We start from the raw sequence: 22,700 nt of genomic DNA on the forward strand, positions 1-22,700 counted from the left end.
AGAGATTACGACAAACAAGAGAAGCCCTTAACCGCTCGACCACCGACCCCTAAATAACAAATTGTTTGTCACCTGCCATTTTTGCGCCCGCAATTTTCCCTGAGGCATTATGTTATGACATAATCTGAACACGAGTACATTGTATTGATTTGCGTCGTTTGAGCAGGATGTCGCGAATATAAAGTACTATCATTAAAAAGCTGCTTCTGTTTCTGTGCAGATTGTAAACGCCAATCAAGGAAAGAAGAAGAAAAGAGAGAAATAAAAAAAACGGGCTAGCAACCGTCACTATTTAAATCTCAATTTCATACATACAGCTGTTTGTGGCCTTCCAGTATTTTCGAGATTATTGACTTGTCTGCACCGTGACAACAACGTACAAGGGATGAAGACGGGGAAATATGTACATATGTAAGTATATTGTATATATCATCATACAGATATTAGACTTATCTATCAGTTAGATTACGTAAGACCCTTTCTCTATATCAAACCAAGTAATTTTATGCTTTGATATTGACACGATAGGCCCTAAAGGCAAGATAGGTTAACCACGGCAAAGCAAAGGTTATGAAAGTTGCATACGTTCGCGAGTTTGCATTGCTCGCATTGCAAAAAAGCAAAGTCCATAACCGAGGTTCGCTCCACCTGGAAGCCTATTGCGCGCTTTTGCCGAAAAGGCTGTTACGAAGAGTTAAGCCCTCGCTTGTCAACGTCTCACTATAATAGTAAATGCCCTTTAGGCAAATTATGTTCTCAATGTCCAAAAAAATGCTTTCATTTATTTTATAGTCAACTTCCAAACAAATATTTCTGAAGTAATCTCATTAATTTTAGCATCTGTAGAGAGTCAAAAAAGCGTGCCATTTACAAGGTGCACAAATTTGACTGTGGCAATACCATTTTCTGAGATACTTTAATTAGTTAAATTGCTAAATAATCTGTTATAGAAAAAATAATTAAAAATGATGGCAAAAAAGTTAGATTAAACGTTTAGGAGTACCATTAACACTTTTTTTCCTTCCTTCTAAGTAACTAAGTACTACTTACTACTAGCGGGTAACTTTGGCAACCCGAGTAAGAGTCTAACTTTTAAACTCATTGGTACATGGCGTTCGGTACAGGGGTTCGAAACAATATGGTTCACATTAGAACGCTTAACTAAATACTCCGAATGCGCACTCTATGTACGATTGGGAATTCCATTTTCAAACTCAGGGACGTATCATATTATGCGATTATAATGACCTGTAATGTGAATACGCAGGTACGTAAAAAGCTTCTTCGTAGAAATACCATAAATGATGGTTTAACATTGTAATTGTTATTGTTTATTGAATAAAATTTTATGGTAATATAAAAGGTTTTTACCCTTCAACGATAGAAGCTTGCAGATAACATACGCTTCTATTCCTGAGGGGTAGGCTAGGATAGGGTAGGATATCTGCAAACTATGTATTTCTATTTGCCCATATTCACCACTCTTCTCGGTGCATGATGATAAATCAAGGTTGGATCGTGTAGGCCTACCCCTTCTAACGTTTCCATTCACACTATTGACATATTCATACTCTTCTTTTATATTTGCTTGGTCAACCTGCCTTCATTTATCCATAAAAAATATTTTTTTTTATTTATATATATTTTCCTTTTGGTGCGGATTTTCAAGACTTTTGGCGTTGCCTATCCCGCAAGGGATAGAAACGTGTTGTATGTATGTATGTACACATAATTGCTCAAGATCAAAATGTACAATTTTTTAAAGAATAAATAACTGTTCCTTGCTCTGCGTTGCTTCTAAAGATACATATAATCACATATTTATTTCTTACGGGGACACTTTATCCTTTACAGCCAACAGACTCACAAAGACTGCACGGCCGCGGTCAGCTGTAATGATGGAATTGAGATTCAAATAGTGACAGGTTGCTTGCCCACCGCCTAATAGAAAAATCCCAAGTTTATTAGATTTTATTACCCTTAGGCGCCTTTTACGACATCCATGGGAATAAGACGGAATGGTCCTTTTCTGAAGTGCCGGGAATTGCACTTATAATGATAAGAATTGTCTGCCTCGATAGCGTAGTGGATACGCTCGACCTCCACACCGGATATCCTGGGTTCGAATCCCAGCGTCAGTAAATATTTTATCCCGATTCCTATTAAATAAAACTTTAGCCCATAACCGAAAAAATAATTAATATATATTTGTTCGGTTATGGGCAATTTTTGCTTATTCAATAAAAGTATTTTTTAACTAGACTAAAGGTTAATTTTAACTACTATGTCAACTCAAATGTCAGCTTTTATGGCTTCATTACGTGTGTGCACGTGCCATTCATACATATTAGACATTGAAAAACTGAAAAAGTTTAATTTCTTAAATTATAATAATAAACTTTAAAAGTACGTAAGTAGGTTTATTTGCTTGGTACTATGCACTTACCTTATTCTCAACTCTGTGGGATCATCTCGTTATTAAAAGTCATACTGTCACACATATTTACACAGTTTCCAATCGTTTCGAAAACTTGCACAGATTAATTATCACAAAAAAAATCCTACACAACAAAGTTACGACACCAATTAAAAAAGGTAGGCTTTAAAGACGGCACCTATTTATAGAGTGTAAACACATATTTTGTTAATTTTTTTATCTACCGTTTATGATTCCAAATTTGAATTTTCCGATGGCGGGAGAGGGGCGCTGGCCCGCGCGCTTGCCTCCGCTTGTGCCAAACATTTTATCACACTGAACGTAGGAAAATCTGTCGTTAGGGACGTCCTGCACGTCGACTTTATTGTTCGTAATAATTTTATTATCAGCGAACATAAAATGTTCCCTTCTTAAACATGTTGTAAATAAATACTCCGTTAGTCATAAACTTTGTTTGAAGACTTTATTTAGAGCGCAAATTTTATATATCTTTTTACGGGGGTTATCGTAATTTTTCATTTTGCTAAATAAAAAGATGACATGTTGCTACCGCTGTTAAATTTCGATAGACACTGAAAATACGCTATTATTTGTAAGCACACATAAAGTTTCTGATTCATAGTTGATCATTTAAAATTAAGACCAGCCCTAAAGGCATACTATTGAACGACAACAAATTGAAAATTTCGTTTTTGTTTTTCGCCTTTTATAAGGCGAAAAACACTCACTCATTCTATCGCTCACTGAAGTCGAAAACTCAAAAACTTATGTGCCAAATAAACGTTACATACACAAAATAAAGTTACTAGGTGATGTTCGCTAAGAAAGAGTTAAACTTATAACCATGATAACCACTGAAAGTACAGTTTTCAGTTAACAAATAGCTGCTACCAACTTTAAAACAACTTTACTATCATCATATATCATGCATAATCGCAATAATCTTCCCATTTATCGATATAACATTATCGACAATTCCTTTCCCTTTGCATCTCGGGCAGCCGTCACGCACGGTCCGCGGCTCGGGAACAACATTGGTCGGCTCCGCGCATGCGCACATCATGTTTTTCGTCGGAAACTTGAATTCTTTCTACATCTGCGAACCCTATAAATCTTCTAAATCTTAGGGTCCCATTAGCGTCACCAATTTTTTACGAAAACATCTTGGTAATATACGTTTCATGAATACGAAGAAAGAAATTGTTCCTAAATTCGGACTTATTAACTTCTACTAATTTGGGATCTTAAACCGATATCTTTAGAGGCGTCTTGGTCGAGAAGACAGAAACTATTGTAAAACTTTTAATAAGTTATTTAATATAGTTAAATTAATAGATTTCACTTAAGTGAAACATTAAAATTTAATCTGTAGCAAGTATAAAATGCAACATAATTAAAACCTTTTCTAAAGTCAGTTAAAAGTCTTCTTCTTTCTTTATCTGCGATAGGTTAACAATCATAAGGTAGAACCACTTTTACTATATGCTTTATTAATGGATAGAAAACAGGAAAGACTTTTAAAGGATGTTAAAAGTCAAAAGTGTTCGATAGGATTTGAACACCACTTATACTAAAAACTTTAATCTACATTGACAAGTACTTAAATAATGTAATCATCATACGGATTCAGTACATAATACCTATAATAATCTATCGATTCAATACTTTAAGAGCAAAGACAGACATGTCTCACACACCTGCGCACTCTCGTAGCCTCGTAGCACGTCAAGGCTACGACGTTGCTACGCCGCCGCTACGATCCTAACCGTTTTTCAAACACACTCATCTTTCTCCTAATGTTAGCCCCGGTTATATCCTCATCTCTGGAGTAAGTTAAGTATGCTGTGGTGAGCTGGTTCCACCGTGCGTCATTGTACTGCGTGCGTAGCGCACTTTTGCGGACTCACAGACCCGCCTTGATACTTTTGACCAAAGCGTACCGTTCGATGAGCACTGTCGCCTTACCGGTCTTGGCCGGCGTGGTGTCGGCCAACCTCGAGGTGACTCGAGCTGGCAGACACCAGGGAGAATTACCAGCTCTCCAACTCGCCATTGTAGAATACGCGCTGAAAGAATGGCAGGCGCGTTGGGCACAGAGGTGGGAGGGATTTATATCGATTTTTCCAGAACATGGCGGCTCGACACGGGTTCACCTGGGTGAAGCCGGATTATGGGACCTCGCAGACCTTGTCAGGATATGGCTGCTTCAGGGGCAGGCTTCACTGCATGAAGCTCAGCGACACGGAGCTCTTCTTCTGCGAGGAAGCAGTTATCGAGGATAGGTTCACCATTTACTACTGGAGTTCTCTATTTATGGGAAAGCGGGTAGGAATCTTCTGTATAACGTTGAACCCCTCGGGGTGGGTTCGGTATACTACTCCGACCTCGTGAGTGGAACTTCGCGCGGCTCCAAGAATTCGCGCATCGGTGGCAAATATTCGGAGCGGCTTCGAGAGAGGAAACTATAGAAACCAAATTAACCAGGATTGTGTTTAGGATTTTTATTTTCAAACAAGAAAATTTTCAATCAGGGTGACCATTCGGCGATAGTATGGATACGCGAGGAGTAACGTGTATCGTCAGGCAATACATACATACATACATAAAATCACGCCTCTTTCCCAGAGGGGTAGGCAGAGACTACCTCTTTCCACTTGCCACGATCCCTGCATACTTCCTTTGCTTCATCCACATTCATAACTCTCTTCATGCAAGCTCGATATCATCATCTGTTAGGGAGCAAACGCGAGAGCAGCATGAGAGGAGTGCCTCTCATGATCAGCTCGTGTAACCGGAAGGTGGGTAGGACCTTGTGGTGATAGTGTCATATCTGCTAATCTCCATAAAACATTTTAGTGCATGACATAAAGATGCAGTCATGCACATCATCCAACAGACATTAAACAATGCTTGCATCCCAGTTTGCGTTACAAAATAATGGAAACATAGAGCGAATAAGTGTCTTTTAAAGTACAGTCAAAAACATTATTAAGTCTATCGTTATATTTGCTGAATGTACTGGATGCAGTGTATAAATCAATTTATTTACCTTATCAAAAATGGACATACTCATATACGTTGCGGGGTAGACAGAGCTAACAGCCTTGAAAAGATTGTAATACCACGTTCAGCTGTATGATGGAATTGAGATTCAAACAGTAACAGGTTACCTAATCGCCTTTAAAAAGAATTCAAAGTTTGTTAGCCTTTTCCTTAGTCGCCTTTTACAAATTCTTGGGAATTATTCTAAAATGCCGGGAGCCACACGGAATATATAAAATTTATTTTAACTTATTATGTTATTCCAATTTCTTAGCAATATTATTGCAAAGTTTCATGAAATTGATTCAGTAGTTTTGACGTGTAAGAGTAACAAAACACACACACGTCCTTATAAAGTTTCGCGTTTATAATTTGTTTAATGTCATCACCGACGCAATTAAAGTATTGATGCTTCCGTACTTTACTTATTTTTCAAAGTTGTTAATAGTGTAATGCGCAAACGGTTGTAGGAGTATATGTTTATTACTTAACATAAAGTTTACGGCGTCTCTTGAGTTATAAGCGCTTTTGTGTCCTATTTATTGAAAAACAACAGCACTTCCATATTTCTCTCATCTACGGACTTCATAATTATTTTCTCCGTTATTTTTTTACGACAGAATGGTTAACTTAATACTCTTTTTTTTTCAGAGTTCCAAATCAGAGGTTCGTTATTAATCTACATTATGTTTTCTCACGTTAAAATTCCTAGGATTTCGGCGTCCATCTAAAAGAGATACCTGCGTTTTTTTATTGCGAAAATGTAAAGTAAATATTTTTTTTTTGTTTTTATTTTTCTTATACCACTGTTTTCAATGTATATTTTAACATCGTATATTGTAGTTTATTTGCTTAAACTATACACAATAGTTCCTAATTGACCGTCTAATTAGGCCTATTAAACCATAGCTGTTTATAGCATACTAAGTTAGACATGAGGTTACTCACCTAGACCACACAATGAAACATAGTTGCCAAGTTTAGAAATCTCTAGACCTAAGAGATGATTTCCCGGAATTATCACGAGAGGGAACTTTAACGGAACTTTGCTTTATAAATGAAATGTTCATGAATTTAATTGATGCAACTTTTTTCTTCTATTAATTAGTTCAAAATAGTTATTCAATTTAAAAACTATGACAAAATTGTGAAAAAAGTTATGGCAGACAAAAACATAAGTTAGACAAAGGAGACTTTACGAAAGGAGCGTAATGACGTGACATGGACCAAATATTTGGTTCCGCCTATCGTCGAATCGCAATACTTCACCGGGCGCCGACGTAACGGCTTGGCACGCGGCCAGCAGCGTTTGTCTCACGAATTTACATATATGTCGGTACAGCAATCAATTTGGTGCAATTTTTCTTATGAAAATGTTATATTAAATTGAAAAATATGACTCTCGCGCACGATGCACTTGAAGTTGAAACCATATTATTATATATCATATATATTACTTATTTACTCATCTCACTCTGAATAACATGATGTCGTCAAAAATGATATGCGTGCTAATGATTCTTACCGGACCGACCGGACGAAGTGGAAAGATAAATAAAGAAAGAAAGCGGACCCCAAGCCCTGAACCACAATGGTGGAGGGTGCAACTGCGAATGCGCAAGGATGAGGAAGAAAGATTCACTCACTATGTATACTGTGTATGTTTAGGTATAGACAAGTATAGAGGTGATAGCACCTCTATGCTTGTCTCATCATTCTCCACGACCTGCCTGGCTATCCACAATGCACATAGGTAGGTATTATAAGTACCTATGTCTTAATTTTCGTCAATACCGAGCATAGGCAAAAATAAAGAAAGAAGTATTATTCAACCACTATTTGCCATTTTGTTATTGATTGTACATCGGCTATTATGATAATCTGATATTTTGAGCATCTACTATTTTGCGAATAAAGGGAATTAACCTTGTTATTGTTCGTGAAATAAGCCATTTTAATAAAAATGCTAATGCTTTACTTAAAATGCTATTTTAATCAAAATATTCCAATAAAGTAAGTCCCTTATATATTTTTTCTACCTGCCGACCAAACAAATGATGTTGAGGTAGAAGTTTGTTTAATCCATACATATAATAAAACTGTAACTCAACTTTGTCTGTACATTGAAGATATTTAAGAAAAAAAATTATAAGGGGTCTTTTTAGGGTCAATAGAAGCCAAAACAATTTTTTTTTTTAATTTTTATCTGTCTGTCTGTATGTCTGTCTGTCCGTCTGTCTGTCTGTATGTTTGTACGCGCATCACGCAAAATCTACCGAACGGATCTGAAAGAAATTCGGCACAGATATAGTTAGTAACCTGGATTAGAATATAGGCTACTTTTTATCCTGAAATTCTATCCCAAGGGGATGAAATAGGGGGTGCAAGTTTGTATGGAACTTCGTCATTTTTGATTTGAATCGATATAAAAAGCTATAAATAATTATACATACATACATACATATGGTCACGTCTATATCCCTTGCGGGGTAGACAGAGCCAACAGTCTTAAAAAGGCTGAATGGCCACGTTCAGCTATTTGGCTTAATGATAGAATTGAGATTCAAATAGTGACAGGTTGCTAACCCAACGCCTAAAAAAGAATCCCAAGTTTGTAAGCCTATCCCTTAGTCGCCTTTTACGACATCCATGGAAAAGAGCTGGAGTGGTCCTATTCTTTTTTGTGTTGGTGCCGGGAACCACACGGCACCATAAATAATTAATTCTTATGTTTATTATAATGAAAAATGATGATAATGATTAAAAAAATAGCATTTTATTGATTTAATTCATTATGCTTTGTTTATTGATTTAGTTCCCGTGGTTTAGGTATTTATTTTTTGACCACCCGTTACGAGATGGCGCCTCATGAGAATTTAAGAAATAACACGATTGTAGCCGCCGGCAAAATTTTTAATTAATTAAGTTTTAATTAAGTAATTTTAGTTTCGCCAGTACTTACTTCCATTATTATACTTATCTTTTTTTGTCTTTAGAATTTATTCGTTTTTTAACAGCTGCGCCCCCGGGACTTTGCTTTTGTAGGAAAAATAAGTTATGTTCTATTCCAGGCATTATTCTTCCCGTGTACGTAAGTTTCATCAAAATCTATCCAGTTGAATTTGCATGATTGAATAGCATCCTCAAACACGCACTCACGTAGGCACATCTATTTTTTTGCATAATATTAGTTTATGTCAATGCAAGGCTCTTAATCTAAGCAATCTTTTTATGGAAGCGAAATTAACGTAGGCGAAGCCGCGGGCAAAAGCTAGTAAAAAATATAAATTCTGATCTAATGATAGAAATTGAGATTCAAATAATGAAAAGTTATTAGGCCATCGCCTATAAGATGTATCCCTATGTTTTAGCCTATCATTTAGTCGCCTTTTGCGACATTCATCGGAAAGAAATGGTGTGGTCCTATTATTTTTTACTACGCTTTTCTATTGGTGCCGTTCTATTGGTGCCGAGAACCTCAATAGTGAGTGAAAAGTTGCAAGCCCATCGCCTAAAAAAAGAATTCCAAGTTTTCTAGCCAAGGTCTGATTGGTAAATCATAGTGTAGACGAGGTAGGTACTTCTCTGTACGGGCAGGTTCTTAAAGTAAATCATATATAGTTTTATTTTTCAAAAACTTAACCTAATGCGTCTGACGCCTACAATATTAACTACTGAATACTTCTGCAACATATTGTAGCATAAAAGACGCTACTTTGTTATCAAACTCTTAACTAACTCAGAATCTCGTTACTGCAGAACTTTGAGTATTTTGAGTCAAAATTCAAAATTTTTTATTCATTACTATAGGATACTATATATCGCTTAATAATTGTCAAAACGTATGGTTTAACAACATTGGTTGACGTCAAATAAATTACTTAAAAACTAAGTTTACTGCCGCTTCCAAGGCGTCAGTGCAGAAGAAGCGGTAACAAACTGCACTGCAGCATTTTCTTCAACAACGTCAACTTCACAATATTAATTAAAATAAGAATAGAATAGTGAAAATTATAGTAAAACTTAACAGCATTGTCACCGAGTCGCGCACCAAATCATTTTCACTCGAACTGCAGGCTAAAAACACAAGTGGCCCGCTTGTTTCCGCCACCCCGCCGGAGATTTGGGATACATTTTGTCAGTCGTGGCGGTTTGGCAGCCGTCCAAGAGCATCCATCTTGTTTTACATAAGTCAGTGTAGCTGTGTGAAGAGGCTTAGAAATTGTGTAACAACGAAAGTGTTTTAAACACTGTACACTAACGTGGAATCGCAGCAAACCAAAAATCGCAATCACTGTCCCGTTTTAAGTCGTACTAAAAAGCGAAACAGCGATAGCTTTTCGGTCGATCAAAACGGCATCGCGCGTGCCATGCTAGGGGAGCTGAAGCTACTTAAGAAACAATTTTCGGAGAAATTGGTTACTAAAATAACAATGTTTTGTCACTAAGCAAAATCGTGATCTAATAATAACTTCCATTAAGATATAGGTAGGTACTATGGATGCTGTTTTCGTAAATAATATATACCTATTTATTTAAAAATATTTGACTTTTTTAAAAATAAAACACCAAATTAATGAACATGCTTCTTTATTTTTTATCCTGAAAATACGTAAAGAGAGCTTAAAGGCTTTATTACGTAAAGGGACTATTTACTCATACATACTTAGGTACAGACTTTATTACGTTCTCAGTTTAGCCTGAAAATCGTTATCATAATGGCTGACTTAAGAACTAACAATATCACTCACATTCTTAAGCGAGCATACTTTTTACAAGCTTTATTAATTAGAAAAAATCAAACCTTCGACGAACTTAATACATAAGAACTTAATAATTTGTATGTCGAAATTTATGAAAAGTTCTACCTTATAGAAATCGAAATAATATAATGGTCAAAAAAGTGCATACAATTATTTAACACATTTTACATAGATACTTATGTTATAAGGACAGCTATGTCTAAGGAAATCAACAGCATTTCGTTGAGAAAACATCTACGCTAAATCGAATGTAGGAATAATACTGAAATTCCTTATTCGTTCCCATTAAATTGGAAAAAGTCATAGATGCTTGTTTAGAAACCATCTCCTTTAGAAATCACATATTACTACCGCACCGACCTTATGTACGAGACTTAAATCTAAGGGACTAAAGAGATTTTGTAGGGAGTCCAGAAAGGGTATGGTGCGGCACACTCCTTTCATGATTCGGATCGTATAACCGGAAGGTTGGCAAAACCTTAGGTGATGATGGAATAGTATATATGACATTTAGAATAGCAAAACTTTTACTCGAGCCCCAATATTCAAAGATTGAAACATTTATTTGCCATATTTTAAATAAGAATCTATGAAAACTAAGTTTAATTTACAAAGTCATCGTTTAAACCGATTAGGCGTAATAGGCGAACGAATTGTGTTTTAGATAATCGTATAATATTTTTATGGCAACAAAATGGTTGCTATTAATTTTTAAGCTATCATTCGGAAGTTTAATTTAATAGAATAGATATGTAGTGACATTTCAATTATTTATGAATTTAGGTTAACATATTCAAGTCGGTCAAATAAAACAAACAAAAATAAACTTTTTTTTTCAAAGCACGTCAAATTCTTTTGAAAAATGATAAAGGGCAATAAATGGGCAAATACGGGGTTGATGGAAAGGGAAAAGGGAAACATTTCTAATAGCTTATGTGAACCACCTCGTCTTACCTTCAGGCAGAACTGCGTCAACAATACCTACTGAAATTTACTACTTATATAAAAAAGTTACAAAAAGAAAATTTACCAACTCGAATTGATTATAAAGTATTATTTCAAGATACAGCTGCACTTTCGATCGCTAGGATCTCGTAATTATGGGGCATGGAACCTTCCGGTAGCGAGTATGATGATAGTGTGGTTTAAGAAAAAGAACTCACCGTCATGTAGAAACAGTTTTTCCAAGATTCCGAAAAAGATAAAACTTGGGTAAAATTCAAAATGCTGGTATTCAAATTCTACCAGCATCAGACGGGGTTCCTACATTCACTCACCAATCACACCAGAAAAAGGGCACCAAGTTAACGGAATTGGATTCAAAAATTTACCTAGTAACTAAAAATGCAACTGTACCTTAGGGTCAGTGCACGATGACACGAAACACTGTACACACATTACGAAAGTGTAAACTGCCCTTAACCGACTATACTAAACTAGGTGCTGCATCTCATCAGTGGGTGATTAAATCTTTTTTCTTCTCTTTTCCGGGGTCGTTTGGAACATCGCTTCGTCGGCCCGTATCAGTCGGTTGACTGCGCGACTCAGCGATACATCTGTGAGAAAACAGATGGTTAGGAGTCGGTGCCATGCTATATAGATGACTTTTTCATTTGATGCAATACTTCACATACGCATTGATTCGTTTTGTACTGACATAGATACGCAATAGAGGTTGATGTTTCAACAAGTAATGAATTAAATAAAATTTTCAAAGAAATTAGGAAGTTGAAAATTTACTCATGATTGGTGTTAACACAATATGCTACTCGTCAGTACTTTGAGTGAACTTCACTTGGGCTTAAGCCACGTGTCCGTTTGTGCAGATTCTCATTTGACTTTATCCATTAATAATCATAATTCAGAGTACTGTACTGTACTGTAATATTGTGTTCATGATACGATAAAATATTCAACTATTCTTTACATTTTTCAAAAATTCACCCTGAAATATATAGATACTAAGCAGGTTGTGCTTAATGAATAAAAATGAAATAAGAATGTTACATTTATACATGCACAATTTTACTGTATGAAAATATTGCATCAAATGAAAACAAAGACGGCGATGGTAAGCAGATTGTGTCAATTTAATCACCCATTGCAATTTGAAACGCGTTTGTTAGTTCCGATGAATGGTTAACAAATGAAACAGTAAAATTTTGGAAAAATCTTTAATGTGATATAATTTTAACAGTCCACTTACATCATTAATACATTTGTTTTGTAATACCTGCATGAAAATTTGGGTTGAAAGAAGTGTGTGTGGACACTTCTGATTTCTTTCATTCTCCCTCCTCTATCGTTCTTCTCTCTCCCTCTTTCTCCTTTCCCTCTCCTTATCTTTCTCTCATCAACCCCATTGCATAATGACTTCAAGCAATAATTTTGCTTGCCCTATTTGACACCCTTGAATAATCTCAAAAGGCCTAAACCGATGGTAAATTTTCCTGCAGATATTACATCCTTATAGAATTTAAGAAATTGTACTTATTAAAGGCATCATATTGTTTTGACTTACATTTTAATAATAATATAAAAAATACCAATAATAGGTAGCAAATTGAAGACTAATAACTCTATTATCTTTTCCATTTAGAAAAACAACAATAAAATATTTTTTTATTGTCAAATTTCTAACTAGAACAGAATATCTCAGCTAAAAAATGCAAATTATAAGTCAAGATTTAAAAATTCATTAAATTCATTTACTTAAATATTTAATTTAATAAATAAAACTTAATATTATTATGTGATTTAAAATATTAAAACTTGATGCATTGATACATCATACAAACTTTTATTTCTGATTCTGAAAATCATCGGAAGAGACATACAGATAAACAAAAAATCATATAAATATTCAGATGTAACGACTCTGTTGTACAATTTGTTTTTTTTTTAATTTATATATATCTCCAAAGGAAGTCCTTTAAATAGTTTTTATAACTTTTATATGTACTTTAATTTGCTATTAAAAATGTAACACATTTTCGAGGTTATAAAATTGTACAACAGAAAAACAAAATGACAAGAATTGTATTAAGTTTAAACGAATTAAAAACTACTACCAAATTGGTGTATAAATATTATCTAAAATACTTTTTCTTAATATCTCGTAATAAATTAAGTACTTGTGTCAATAGCATACTCGTATAACATGAAAAGCAATAATTTATCAGTACATCTACCGCGAGTATTGGCTATAGTCGAGCGACAATAGTGAACATGTCAGATCTAAGAAAAAACACCATTTCTATTAAAGAATAATGTCTAGGCGTTTTGTTTCGTCATAAGTATGTTGAATCTGATTTTACTCCCAACTTTTACAAATACTTAACTATGCACGCTAACGATCGTAGCGAGACAACACTCATGGTAACCCCCCAGGTATTAAATAGCCCCAATATACTAAATCGTGCATCACCTAACCCTAGCCCCCCAATTATATTATGGTCCAATTAAGATTAAACTCTAGCTAGCATTTACCCGTTTGAACATATCAAACAAAAGTTCCTTTATGATTCCAAAAAAATTTTCTTCAAATGAAAGTATTAATACCTTTATCAGACCATATATGGATATTGTAATACCATTTCAAACTATAATATTTTTACTTTCATGCAATTAAGACCCTTTCTTCGTCAATTTTTTTTCTGAAGCTTTTGGGCAGTATTAGAGATAAAACATCCATAATTATCTCTAATAACATGAATTTAAAATGCAAAAAAAAATGTCAATGACATAAATGACAGGAAACCTTAGGACTAGCTTTCAAATAGGCAGATAAAATATATGATAAAGTTAAATAACAAAAGGACCAATAACAAAAGCAGTTTCAAACCAATGTAGTCTCTTCATACTAGTTACACAACTTCCTTTTTTGGCCGTATTAAAATTTATTTATCGGATAACTTTTATCCGCCTATTGGAAAACTTGTCGTAACACATTTTAAATACGTAAATAATATTGTCATTAACTGACTGACTAAGTCTACCAACCGGGTGTGGTGTTGGCGAGACGTCGCATGCGCCTCGTGTTCCGGTCCTGGTCGCGAATCTTCTTCTCCATTTCGGCGTTGGTGAGCGTCTCCAAGTGTGGTGCCCATTGCTCGGCCTCCGAGGGCTGGCGGTACGGCGTCTGTGGGTAAAAAATACTCATGAATAACATTTGACTATGGGGAATTAAGAGCCATAAAACCTAAATATTTATGTAATTGAATTTTCGGATATTTAATCACCACAAACCCAAAATAGTTGATCAATCGTACTGGTTGTACAAAATTGGTGTTAAAAAGACAGTTACTAAAGTAATATATTTTATAATATTTGATTCATTCATCAAGATCATGCCTATTTCCCGAACGGGATAGGCAATTTTCTTGTTGGCAAGTTTCAATACACTAGAAATGAAACCTTCCACAGTATATCCCACATTTAATCCACATTTTTAAGCAAGTGTATTAAGTAACATATTATTCATATTTATATTATTATTTCTTTTACAGTTATCCTACCACCTGAACATCCATCTCACTTTAATCCAAAGGTTCGACTGGCAGAGAATGCCTTGTTGCATTATTTCCACCTGTTGTACATTTTATGTGCATAAATTTTGAACAACCGAGTCCGTGTGGTTCCCGGCACCAATACAAAAAGAATAGAATAGAAACCACTCCATCTGTTTCCCATGGATGTCGTAAAAGGCGACTAAGGGATAGGCTTACAAATTTTTTGGGCGATGGGCTAGCAACCTGTCACTATTTGTATCTTAATTCTATCGTAAAGCCCAATAGCTGAACGTGGCCTTTCAGCCTTTTCAAGACTGTTGGCTCTGTCTACCCCGCAAGGGATATAGACGTGACCATATGTATGTATGTATTTAATTTTGAACAAACAAATAATGATGTTCTTTTCCACCTCTTCCGCTGAAAGCATATCTGTTTACCTCGACAACGGGCAGCGGCGCCTCGCTGAAGGCGTACGTCCGCTGGTGCCAGCCCAGCTGGCCGCGCACGCTGTACGCGATGCCGGTCACGAACTCCCCGCCGAGCCCCAACTCGGCGCAGAGCTTCGTCGCGAATTGCTCGGGGTTGTTCTCTTTTTCGGACATGTCCCATTCCACCTGTAAATTATTTTTTAACTAAAACCTCACAGGTCAAAAAAGGTTAAAGGTTGTAGTTATTCTATTGAGTTTTAACTCAATAGAATAACTACAACCTTTATTGGGATCGTGTGATTCCCGGCACCAGTACAAAAAAGAATAGGATCACTCCATCTCTTTCCTATGGATGTCGTAAAAGGCGACTAAGGGACAGGCTTACAAACTTGGGATTCTTTTATTAAGCGATGGGCTAGCAACCTGTCACTTTTTGAATCTCAATTCTATCATTAAGCCAAATAGCTGAGCGTGGCCTATTAGTCTTTTCAAGACTGTTGGCTCTGTCTACCCCAACAAGGGATATAGACGTGACCATATGTATGTTTGTATGTTTATTAGGACTGGTTTCACAATATGTATTTAAAAGAGCGTGATTTTAGCTAGACACGAAGCAGCAAGCTGCTGCCGGATACAAGCTACTGGGCACTGAAATAGACCAAAGGCGGGCCCAGAGCGCTTTATATAGGGCTCCCGAGCTGGGAACAGGGGCGCAGGGTAGACCGCACGACATCACAAGCTGCAACGCCGTTAATTATGTCTCTCGTAACTATTCCCACTTTATTCTAAGGAACCAAACATACCTGATCTACCAAAGAAGTGTTCCCAACATGGATGTTCAACTTGATGACAACTCTCTGGTCGGACTGCTCGTCCAATATGGCAGGCGGTTCGCTCGGGAAAGCATCAATCTGTTGCCTGATAGATGTGGCTATAGCCGGAATGAATGTGCTTGTATTCAGTTCCAAGTCATCACACAATACTTCAGCAAACTGCTCTGGTGTTATTATCGATTCTGTAACAATATATATATATATATTAAAATAATAGTTTATATGGTAAAACAAAGGATCTCTGTTTAACTGCAGACTGTTGTTAGATAATGCTATTAACATTAAGTCCGCCTATGGGGGCGTTCAAGTATTACGTAACGCAATTTTTTGGAGATTTTTGTCCCCCCTCCAACCCCTTTGCTTTGTAACGCACTGAAACGTTTTTCTGTACACTCCCCTCCCTCTAAACGTTACGCCCTCCTCTCCCTCTAAACGTTACGTAATACTCAAGTGACCATTTTTACCCTAAAGACGCAAAAAGTTTTGTTATAGTTTTTATTAGAACTTTAACATCACTAGTCTGAGTTCGTTGAGAGGATGGAAGTAGACAGATATGCTTCAAATTATGTATATTATAATGAGCATCATTAGTATCTTTCCACCTTGCTCTATTGTAGGTTTTCAGCCCCAAGTTATTCTGGCATGGTTCTTAGTAGTCATTAGTATTATAACATACATATTATCCTTCACATGCTGTGTGGTTCTTGGCACTTTGGAATAGGACCACTCCACATTTATTACATGGATATCTTAAAAGGCGACTAAGGGAATGACTAATAAACTGGGGATTCTTGTAGGCCATGGGCTAGCAACCTTTTACTATTTGAACATAGGAGTATTATATGTAGGTATGTATTTTCACGCCTCTGTACTATTGGTCAGCAATCTGGCTTATTCTGTAGCCAAATCATCAGCATTTTGGGCATATGAGTGATTATTGGTTTTAATAAAATATATACCATTTTTATTCCAAGTGAATGTGTCCCTTAGCTTCTGTCCCTCAATCTCCATGTCGAGTCTGATGGGCACGAGCACCTGCTTCTGAGAAGCGTTCTCCAGCATCGCTGTCATGTCCGTGTCATCGAAGCATAGAGGGAATGTACGGACCTGACAGTAAACAGTTTTTTTTTTAACAAGTTATAAAAAAGTGATTGTAAACATACCAATGTATAATCTCGCCAAGACCAAAACTATGTTTTCCTACATCCACATTCATAAAATCTTTTTAAAATTTTGCCTTATTTGTGTAAATGACATTTTTGTATCACAGTCTCCCATTATGAGGACTTCAGAAAGAAAAACAATTTCAGTATTTCTTGGTAGGTAATCATGGCCATCACCTATTGTCTACCACTAGAATTATATACATATTTAACAACTACTTAGCAACTAGCACTATTTGAATCTTCTATTGTAAGGGATATAGACGTGATAATATGTATGTATGTATTTAACAAATTATGTTTAGCAACAAACCTTTTTATTATGCACCCTGGTCCTACTGATAGGTGTAGCCTGGGGAACAGCATCCAAGTGGGATGAGTTGGGCATCACCGGCAGCCATGATGGGTTGTGTGGCTTCTTACTCTTGCTCTCTCGAGGAGTCGCCAGTTCCTGACTCACCGACACTGCTTTGTATCTGAAAATTGTATAAAATAATAAAAATTGATGTGTAAGTATGTGTTTTAAAAAAGTGTAAAGTTTGACCAGACAAGGGCAAATATAACAAAAAAATTTTTTGTTAATTTATAACAAAAAATTTTTTTGTTATATTTGCCCTTGTCTGGTCAAATATGTGTTAAGAAGCAATTTTTTTAATTTAGTTTAACCATGATATAATATTAAGTGCTTGACGAAATTATGATTTACTAAGTTGAAAAGCTAAGAAGGTCACTTTATGGCCAGTTCAGCTAGAATAAAGGAATCAAAATCTTACTTATCATCATTCCCTTCAATAATGTCCTCAACTTCTGAAGCCTTCAGCAATGACACTGAGCTGGACAGAACATGGGGTCCGAGACCGTTGTCAACAAGACGTTTCCTCTCCTCATTGGTGAGGGTCCTTCTGGCCATGCCAGGATACTTCTTGTAGAGAGACCCGCGGAACAGGCGCAGGTAATTTCCAACCTAAAATTGGTTTTATTTAAATAAAATCATCATTTCCTGCGTTCTAATGATCTAATATCAAGAGACCTGTGCAACCTAGACATAAAACATTAGAAAACATAGAACAGACTGAACCTATTAAACAAATACTTGTTTACTTGCTTAAAATTCCCAATTTAAAAATAAATGTCGAGAACCAAACCCGGGACACAAGTAGGTATACCGTAACATGCATAACGTCTAAACAGTACGGAATGGAGACATGGGCATTTTGAGACAATATGTAAATTCATCAATAAAAAGCAAATTTCGTCATCAAATAAAATTCACTTGGAACTAGACAAAGATTTCATTAATGATTCTTCAGATAGTATGCCGAAATCGGCTGAAGATAAATGGGTGGACAAAAAATACATGATTTACCTCTGATCCAACACAGTAGAAATCTCCACCCTCCTCTATTTGAAAACTAATTGGCTTATCGCCGTAAGTTCTTAGTGCCATTTTTGTTCTGTTTATTTTTCTCTGTTTTACACAAAATAATAGTTAATCAGAAAATAGTACTGTGTAAAAAATAAATTTCATTGCAACACGAACACAAACATAAAATGAATGAACGAATGAAATAGTAACTGTCAAAATGGCGGTGTTTGATAAGGACTCCAAAAGCGACTTCTATTTTTTGCTGAATTTCTGAATAATGCCGAGATTACACTATTCGTTTTAAGCATGCAATATTAACACTGTCTGAGAGTCTAACTAGACTGGTTGCTATTACACCAGTCTGAAAAACGAACGCTTGCTCAGTCACACGGCATGATGGCATGCGACTACGTTAACAGATGGCGTCGCCATCTGTTAACTTAGTCGGTTGTATGGCACCTACACTTTCGGAGCCCAAAAAAAAGTTGTAGCACCCTGACATGTTATCTATGATATTTTAAAAATAATCTTGTCTTTATTGTTACTGTCATAGTTGTGTTTTAACTAGAATAAAACCAATACATTTGGTTTTGCATTATTATTACAATTTATTCTAGTTAAACCTTATCAATAATGTATATCGACGCTTAGTCAAATTTATTCTATATCAGCAAAACATTATTTTACAAAATAAAATAAATTTCTTTGGAAAAAAAATGGCTTCCACTTCCACAGGAAATATCGCACGGTATTTGCGTCCGGAACGTTTTGATGTGGAACCTAATATATGTGGAGCTGATCTTCGTTGGACTCACTGGCGGTATACTTTTATAAATTTCTTATCTGAAGAATTAACAGAATTTAAAGACGAATCACTCAAATTAAAACTCTTAGTCAACCATCTTTCGCCAACTGTATATTCATATATAAAAGAATACCAAACCTATACTAAAGCTATAGAAGCACTAAATAATATTTACATAAAACCACAAAATGAGATACATGCTCGACATTCTCTTACTATAAGAAAACAACAAATAAGTGTAAGTATTTCAGAATATGTACAAGCACTCAAACTGTTATCTCATAATTGTAATTTTAGAGAAGTATCAGCTGAAGAATAAAGAAATGAATATATTCGTGACGCATTTATCTCAGGTATTCAATCTCAACAGATACGTGAAAGACTCCTTGAGCATTTATCACTTACTTTAGACGAAGCACTTAATGTAGCAATTTCGCTTGAAACAGCAATAAATAACACGAAATCTTATTCAACTCCAACGACTCTTAATGCTCTCAATATGTCTAAAAACACTATAGACTTAGTACAAAACAGAAATGAAACTAAGAAAAATTATTATTCTCAGCGAAAATGTTTTTTCTGTGGAGGAAATGTACATCAAAGGAACAAATGTCCTGCTTTTAATTCCTGTTGCCAATTATGTTCTAAGAAAGGTCATTTCGCTAATGTATGTAGAAGTAGACCAACTATAAATTCCGTAGAAACTGAAATTGAGAACAATATGTCTGGAATAATAGCTGCTTCTCCGTCTAATTTACGAAAAGCTACAATTACTATATTTGTCAATGATACAAGAGCTGATGCACTTATTGACACTGGCAGTTCCGTGAGCTTTATTGATCGTAATCTGGTGCAAGCTATGAATCTCAAAATTAAACCATGCCATCAAACGATTACACTGGCATCATTGAATCATGTATCACATGTAGATGGTATCTGCTATCCTACTATTCGACTGAATAACTGTACGTACAAAAACATACCATTACTTATTGTAAATAACTTATGTTCTGATGTAATTATTGGACATGATGTTCTTAAGGATCATTCGTCAGTAGAATTACATTTTGGTGGAAAAAGAGAAAGCCTTCAAATCTGCAATGTCATGCAAGCAACTGTTCCAGCTGTGTCTGTTTTTACAAATTTATCTCCTAACATAAAACCAATAGCAGTCCGGTCGAGACGCTATAGCACTGATGAAGAAACTTTTATAAGACAAGAGATACATAATCTTTTACAAGATGGAGTGATTGAACCATCTGTATCTCCTTGGAGGGCACAAGTAATAATTATTGGGGGAGATCATCACCGGCGCCGCATGGTTATTGATTATTCGCGAACTATTAACAAATATACAAAACTTGATGCTCATCCACTGCCTAGCATAGAACTGGTAGTTGCTAATGTAGCTAAATACAATTATTTTAGTCAAATTGATTTGAAAAGTGCTTACCACCAAATTCCAATATTAGAAAAAGAAAAAAAGTATACAGCATTCGAAGCATGTGGTAATTTATATCAGTTTACTCGCATTCCATTTGGAGTAACCAATGGCGTAGCTGCTTTTCAACGTACACTGCAATTTATAATAGAGTCAGAGAAACTTAACGGCACATTTGCTTATTTAGATGATATTACCGTATGCGGCAAAACAAAAGACGATCATGACAAAAATTTGGAAAGATTTATGATGGCAGCCGAGAAAAACAGTTTGACACTTAACAAAGACAAATGTACCTTTTCTTCTAGCTCTATAAATTTACTTGGTTATAATGTTCATAATAACACTATTAAACCAGATTCAACTCGTCTTAAGCCACTTCTTGACTTACCAGTCCCATCAGATGGACCTTCACTGAAAAGAACTCTCGGGCTTTTTGCGCATTATTCAAAATGGGTACAAAATTTTTCTGAAAAGGTAAGGCCTTTAATCTCAAGCAAAAGCTTTCCACTCGATGAAACAGCTATTTCTAGTTTTAATTCTCTTAAATCTACTATTGCTAAGTCATGTTTGACTGCAATAGACAATGAAGAAAGATTCGTCGTTGAAACTGATGCTTCTGAGCATACAATTGCAGCATCTCTTACACAAAATGGAAGACCAGTGGCATTTTTTTCTAGAAGTCTTTCCGATTCAGAACGCCGTCACTCTGCTATTGAAAAAGAAGCTTACGCAATTGTAGAATCTTTACGCAAGTGGCGACACTATCCCTTGGGTCGACATTTTCTTCTCATCACCGATCAACAGTCAGTTTCATTTATGCTGAATCAAAATCATACAAGCAAAGTTAAAAACGAGAAAGTTGAACGATGGCGCCTTGAGTTGTCGTGTTATAAATACGACATTATATATAGACCAGGGAAAGAAAATTTCACTGCTGATGCTTTGTCTAGAATAAGCGCTAGTATATCTACAAATAAACTTTATGAAATACACGATGCTTTGTGCCATCCTGGAATAGTGAGAATGGCACATTGGGTACGTCAAAAGAATCTGCCATATTCGATTAATGAAATAAGATCCATGGTTTCGTCTTGCCCTATTTGTTCAGAAATAAAACCAAGATTTGGTCAGACACACGGCCATCTCATAAAAGCAACTTCGTGTTTTGAAAGACTTAATATAGATTTCAAAGGGCCTGTGCCAAGTAACACTACTAATCGTTATATATTAACAGTAATCGACGAATACTCTAGATTTCCCTTCGCTTATCCATGTAAAGATATAACTGCTTCAACTGTTGTTCATTGTCTGAAAGATATCTTTTATCTATTTGGTATACCACAATATATTCACTCTGACAGAGGAACATCATTTTTATCAGAAGAAGTCCAACAATATCTTCATTCCCTTGGAATAGCTACTAGCAGAAGCTCTCCCTACAATCCAGAAGGTAACGGACAAATAGAAAGACTAAATGGAACATTATGGAAGAGTATTCAACTAAGCATTCGGTCCAAAAGTATGCGAATCGAAGAATGGGAAAAAGTTTTGCCTTTTGCTCTTCACTCAATACGCTCGTTGTTATGTACAAGTACCAATGCAACCCCTCATGAACGTATGTTTCATCATCCTAGACGATCACTAAATGGACAATCTATGCCAACGTGGTTACTTAATCCAGGACCTGTACTACTTAAACGACACGTAAGAAATTCTAAATATGACCCATTAGTTGATGAAGTGGAATTATTACAACCTAATCCCATGTATTCATATGTCAAGCTTCCTGATGGTCGTGAAACAGTAGTTTCTAATAAACATTTAGCTCCTTTGCCGCAACTTAATCAGGAGAGTGAAGAAAGTGCTGATATGGAGCCGGATGTCCAGGGAACTATAAATGACACTGTG

General features: G+C 35.8%; 1 protein-coding gene across 2 annotated transcripts; it reads right to left on the minus strand.

Moving 5' to 3' along the window:
• Positions 1-11,504: 11,504 nt before the first annotated feature.
• LOC106137097 (SWI/SNF-related matrix-associated actin-dependent regulator of chromatin subfamily B member 1-A) lies at positions 11,505-18,737 on the minus strand. 2 transcript variants are annotated; one of them, XM_013337858.2, is made up of 8 exons: positions 18,544-18,737; positions 17,951-18,141; positions 17,491-17,653; positions 16,974-17,121; positions 15,985-16,196; positions 15,191-15,367; positions 14,245-14,383; positions 11,505-11,798 (listed from the first exon to the last, which is right to left on the minus strand). In XM_013337858.2, exons 1-8 carry the CDS (start codon positions 18,622-18,624, stop codon positions 11,707-11,709), a joined length of 1,203 nt encoding a protein of 400 aa, XP_013193312.1. In that variant the 5' UTR covers positions 18,625-18,737; the 3' UTR covers positions 11,505-11,706. The 2 variants fall into 2 exon arrangements, with proteins under 2 accessions (XP_013193312.1, XP_013193313.1); XM_013337859.2 differs by lacking the exon at positions 11,505-11,798 and having other exon boundaries at positions 14,153-14,383.
• Between the last annotated feature and the right edge of the window lie 3,963 nt (positions 18,738-22,700).

This window comes from Amyelois transitella, chromosome 22 (genome assembly GCF_032362555.1).
Source record: "Amyelois transitella isolate CPQ chromosome 22, ilAmyTran1.1, whole genome shotgun sequence".
In the NCBI taxonomy this organism is placed as follows: Eukaryota; Metazoa; Arthropoda; class Insecta; order Lepidoptera; family Pyralidae; genus Amyelois; species Amyelois transitella.